Source organism: Rhineura floridana, chromosome 9, assembly GCF_030035675.1.
Source record: "Rhineura floridana isolate rRhiFlo1 chromosome 9, rRhiFlo1.hap2, whole genome shotgun sequence".
NCBI lineage: Eukaryota > Metazoa > Chordata > Lepidosauria > Squamata > Rhineuridae > Rhineura > Rhineura floridana.
Window position 1 is genome coordinate 97,329,695 of NC_084488.1, and position 5,680 is coordinate 97,335,374.

Below are 5,680 nucleotides of genomic sequence, written 5' to 3' on the forward strand. Positions count from 1 at the left end.
AGTTTTTTTTCTTTCTGCTTTTCTTTGGGGGGGCAATACATTAAGTGTTATTGCCCGGTCTGTAGGAAAGCTGGAAAAAATGGTTTCTATACCCCTCAGGATGAGAGCCTTATTTATATTAGGGATAGATCTCACAACAACAACCACTACCGCCACTGAGTGAGATGAGGGGGAGTGCTTACGAATGTTTTCTTTAGGAAGGGTATTGGTTATTGTTGCTTTTTTGTGTATGTTAGTATTTGTCTGGGTTTCATGGTATAGCTATGGGAATGGGCTGTTGATTGAAGCTGTGAGATCGAATTATGGGAGTGGTTACCGAATATGGAGAGTGTGATTTGAGGGTGTGCTAACATAGAAAGTTTAAGTACAGTGGTTTATAGAGTTTATGTGTTGAACTGATGTGAGTGTGTGTTGGAGAAGTTTGTATTTCTCCTGCGGGTTCTTTGCTGGAGGTCCTTTAAGACACAGGCTTGAAGCAAAAAGGTAGGCCTTTAATAAAATAAAAGAAGCATATGCAAGGTCAGTCTCTCCCTTAGTGAGTGGAGAGCTGCAACTTGGCACTGTTTGCTTGGGGTTTTTATACATTTCAGGCAGAGCTTGGAAGTAACTTGTTATTTTTAACGAGTTACTTGTAATTCGTTACAATTTTAAATAATGAGTGGGTAATTCCATTACATTTGGCAAGTAACGGAATGACTAGTAATTTCCCTACTTTTCAGCTGCAACTTTGTTTCCACGTTAGGTTGCACGTTACTTGGGGGCGGGAACAAGGGGAAGTCAGCTCCTGGCTGTGATTGGTTAACACAAGACATGTGCCTCACACTGATTGGACCTCTGCGCAGACTCTTTCTTCCCTCGTGATCTGTGTTAGGAGGCACGAGGGAAGAGGTGAATAGGCAGGGCCTGCTAGCATCTGAGAGGACAAAATGGACGCCGGAGGAAAAAGCCAGGGCAAGGACAACGGAGGAGAAAGCAGCAGCAGAATGGCGAAGAGCTGTGGAGGTGAGTGACGATGATTTGTGTATGTATGTGTGTGTGTGTTTGCCCCCCACGGCACCGTTCTGCCCCCCCACCCCCCCTGCGGCACCGTTTTGCCCCCCCACTGCCTCTCCTTGCCTCTGCTGCCCCCTCCATCAATCACAAGGCACTTCCGAAACTTTGGGCTAATCAGAGCTTGGAAAAGTTACTTTTTTGAACTACAACTCCCATCAGCCCTAGGCAACATGGCCACTGGATTAGGCTGATGGGAGCTGTAGTTCAAAAAAGTAACTTTTCCAAGCTCTGGCCTACTTCTCTTCCTTCCCCCCCTTTTTGAACTCTCCCCCTTGTTCCCATGCATACCTGTGTGCTGTATTTATCCAGACAGAGCACTCCTGCCTTTTAAAATGCCAGCTAGCTTTTTATTGTATATTTATTTGAACTCCATCTTTCTTTTTATTTGTATTTTTGTCCTGTTTAATCACAAGACTGAATTGTATGTGGGACAAAAACTGTCTCAGTAATAATAATAATAATAATAATAAAAATAAAAAATCATTAGGCGTATAATAAATGGCTTAAGGCTGATTTTTTTGTTCTTGGCAGAGATGAGGTGAGAAGTAGGGTCCTTGCAGCTCCTCCTCTCAGTCCCCCAGCTCTCAAACTCATGTTCTGTGAGAAAGAGAGAGATTCCCAGTCCCAGAGAGAGATAGACTGTTGACAATCTCTGCTTATATCTATACAAATGTACATAACATGCATCACCTGAACTCACATGATCTAGAGTTACCTTAGATCTTGCAAGATTTGCAAATGAGAAGCAATAGGGTTTTATATTAGTTCTGATTGTCTATTGGGCTATCATAGGTTATATGTTTTTTTCATTTTCTATGGCAAAAACTCCAACTTCAGTGGAATTTATGTGATGTGTTCTAATCATTTGAATTTGGCTAATGAATGCTTTATTCTTTCATCAGAACTTTAGCAGTAGTACTAAAATATTAATAAAAAAGAAAAGGGAAAGAAAAAATACTTCAGTGGAATTTATGTGATGTGTTCTAATCATTTGAATTTGGCTAATGAATGCTTTATTCTTTCATCAGAACTTTAGCAGTAGTACTAAAATATTAATAAAAAAGAAAAGGGAAAGAAAAAATACTTTACATACATCATTCAGCTGTATTGCTAATTATAGATATAGATATAAAAGATAAACGGCATTTTGTCAAAAGTATTTTTGTCTACATTTTATACCTCATCCTTGGTTTTCCAAACTTGGCATGGAATGCTTCTCATACAGAATTAATTTGAAATGCTGCATATTTATTATCATAATCATCATATTCAAAATAAAAAATATATGTACCGCCTTCAAGTTGATTCCAACTTATGGTGACCCTATGAATAGGGTTTTCATGAGGCTGAGAGGCAGTGACTGGCCCAAGGTCACCCAGTGAGCTTCATGGCTATGTGGGGATTTGAACCCTAGTCTCATTTGGTTCTCACAACAACCCTGTGAGATAGTAGGTTAGACTGACCCAGGCAGGGTTATTCAGTGAGCAAAAATGATGCAAATAGGATCTCTTTTAATTGTGCTATCGACCTGCTTACTTCCACTCTGACTGGGGGATCTTGCAGCGTGGGGAAGAGATGGGGGCACATCACAGCTGAAGTTCACCCATATAGGAGCATTATCTCTTGTTTATTACAGAGACGCCTGTTGCAGGTTTTGCTGCTGAGAGCAGCAGTCAGTTAGTGCGGCCACTTGAGTCACAGCTTGTTGATCCTGAGGAGGCAAAACTAGAAAGTGAGGTTCAGAAAGGAGGCCCTGTGCATGAGGAGGAGGAGGGCATGAAGCAGTGCCAGTTGCCCACAGCCACATCTGCAGAACAGCAAGTACCATGGTTTGGCTTTGAGAAAGCTTGTACATTTGTAAGCCAGAGTGGGAAAAATGTTGTTGTACGATGCAATTACTGCCTTCCAAGGATCAAAAATCTGAGATCAGCTGTTTCCTCCTCATCCAATGTGAAGAAACATTTTGAGGTAAGCCTTTGTCATGCTGGTCCTCAAAGAGTGTCCATTGTCTATTTATGTTTAAATTGTGAAGTTCCTCTTCCATTTTTTCTTGGATTCATGCTTTGTTCTTCTTCCTCAGAGGGCACACCCTGAGAAGCTGAGAGCAATTGAAGAAGCAATAAAGGCAAGGAGACGTGGCCTTCCTGAACCAATGCATGACACCCCTCCTCCCAAAATGCTGAAGCAGCAGCAGACAACCCTTGAGAGGTGGGGATCTGGCAGGGAGCCTGTCACCCAGAGCAATCTCGACAGGAGAATCATTGATTTCATTGTAGAGGAGACATTACCACTTCAGACTGTGAACAAACCATCATTCATTAATCTGGTTCGCATTGGACTCCCCAAAGATCTCACCATCATATGTGCCAAGACTCTGAGAGACAGAATTGAGAAGAGAGCATGCCACATGAGAGAAACTCTTGCAAACCGAATGGGTGCTGTGGCATATATAGCAACCACTGCAGATTGTTGGACCAATGGCAAGAAGAGTTACTTTGGGGTAACAGCCCACTGGATCAACCCAACTACCCTGAAACGTGAGGTCGGGGCCTTGGCTTGTAAGCGTCTGAAGGGGCGCCATACATACAATGTCCTTTCAAAAGCACTGCATGATGTACATGTGCAGTACAGGATCCACAACAAAGTTATGTGCACTACTACAGACAATGGCTCCAACTTTGTGAAAGCGTTCAGAGTTTTCATGGCCAAAGAACCAGTGGAAGCTGCAGGCACCAGTGACGATGATGGTGATAACCAGGAGGAGGAGGAGGCTGAAGTGGAGTTTGTGCCTATCTGTGAGATCCTGGACACAGGACCTGAGGCAGAGGAAGAAGCTGCAGACTCAGGAGAGGATTTTGTTTTACCACCACACCAGAGATGTGCTAGCCACACCCTCAACCTTGTGGCAACACAAGACATAGAGGCCATGCTTTCTGACTCCTCCAAAAGTAGTCGTCTTGGTCCTTTCAAGAAACAGTTTCATTCCTTGATGGGAAAGTGCAGCAAGTTGTGGTCCAAGCAGAACCAGTCAGCACAGATTGCTGAGTATATCCATGTGCAATATGGTGTGTATCTGAAGGTACTGAATAAGACCAGGTGGAATTCCACCTTTGATGCGTTGAAGCAACTACATGAGCTCCTGTCAACTGTGCCACTAAAAATGCATGCCATAATGGACCGCTGCTCCTTGTCCAGGATCACAGCTGCTGAGATTGAAGTGGTACAGGAATACACAGAGATTATGGAGCCACTAGCCCAGTCCCTAGATATCCTGCAACGGGAGAAAGGCATGTTCATGGGGTATTTGCTACCAACGCTCTGCAATCTGGACCGCAAGTTAGAAGGACTGGAAAACAAACCTGAGAGGTACACATACTGTTTTCAGCTGCTGAGAGGTGTGCGCGAAGCCCTAAGAAAGTGGTTTGCAGCTATCTGGGAGGACAAGAGGCTTCTTCTGGCAGCCTGCCTACACCCTCGCTTCAAACTAGATTGGCTGGAATCGTGTCAGGCCACCACCCATACCAACAAGTAAGAACATTAGGGAAGCCCTTTGGGTGGATTACTCCAAGGGAAATGTTGTCTCAAGGGAGGCATTAGAGGGCTTAAGGTGGTAGGCAGGGGCTGGGCCTTTTCTTCCTGGGGCTCCTCATCACAACCCTGGGTTGCTGCAGGTAATCCTTAAGGGTCTGCTGTGCTGCCCCATGAGTGTGGTGACTTGGTCACCTTCCTACCTTCCATATCATCATCCACAGGCTCAGGCTGGACCCTGAACCAGGGGACATGACAAGCATCAGGAAATGAAGAGCAGATGATGGTTTCCTAACATATATGTGTTAACATATCCTCTCTCTTTCTTAGATACACAATGGAAGCCTTGCTGAAAGCTGAAATAAAGATGGGTGTACTTAATGAGGACAGTGATCAGTCTTCAGATAAAGACCAGGAAGGAGATGACTTAGAAGATGACTTCTTTAACTTTCTGTCCCAGGGCAAGAAGTCAGCAGTGGACACTGCTGAGGAGGAACTGGTGAGGTACCTGAGGTCTCCCAGCAGGGAAGTGTCATCACTCCATGGCTTTCCACGTGTGCTGCGGTGTTTTTTGCAGCACAACACAGGCATGCCTTCAAGCGCCGCAGTAGAACGCCTGTTCAGTAAAAAGACATTCCTTGTCTGACATGCTCTTTGAGCATCTTGTTCTTTTGAGACATAACAGAAACATATTATAAAAGCATTTCAAGTGTAAAATTTGATTTCAAGAGTTGGGTATCTTCATTGCTTGGGGGGATGTGAGATTCTGTTATGCCATTATGTTAATCTTATGGATAATTTTTTTATTCTACTACCCCCTGTGTGTGTGTGTTTATTTTTAATATTGTTTTAGGCTTCTTAGATGTGCAGCAGCCAAGGCCAGCACCTTGTAGGTGTTTTTTTAAAAAAGTAACTGAAATGTAATTGTAGTGATTACTTTTGAGAAAAAGTAAAGTAATCAGTTACTTTCAGAGCAATTGTAATTGTAACGGTAATTGCTACTTTTTGGGCCAAGTAATTGTAACTGTAATTTATTACTTTTTAAAAGTAATCTTCCAAGCTCTGATAGTGGCACCTACCCTCTGGAATTCCCTTCCTT

The 5,680-nt window shown here is 43.4% G+C and overlaps 1 protein-coding gene across 1 annotated transcript; it reads left to right on the top strand.

The window, feature by feature from the left end:
- Positions 1-4,131: 4,131 nt before the first annotated feature.
- On the top strand, positions 4,132-5,312 carry LOC133364372 (uncharacterized). Its single transcript, XM_061584788.1, has 2 exons — positions 4,132-4,581; positions 4,912-5,312. Exons 1-2 carry the CDS (start codon positions 4,214-4,216, stop codon positions 5,225-5,227), a joined length of 684 nt encoding a protein of 227 aa, XP_061440772.1. The 5' UTR covers positions 4,132-4,213; the 3' UTR covers positions 5,228-5,312.
- The last annotated feature ends 368 nt before the right edge of the window (positions 5,313-5,680 follow it).

What these genes read in the sequence shown, in the direction of transcription:
- LOC133364372 (XM_061584788.1), top strand. Translation starts at nt 4,214, where the DNA reads ATGCATGCCATAATGGACCGCTGCTCCTTGTCCAGGATCACAGCTGCT. An exon ending in GCCACCACCCATACCAACAA is followed by an intron (nt 4,582 to 4,911) that starts GTAAGAACATTA and finishes TCTCTTTCTTAG; the next exon opens with ATACACAATGGAAGCCTTGC.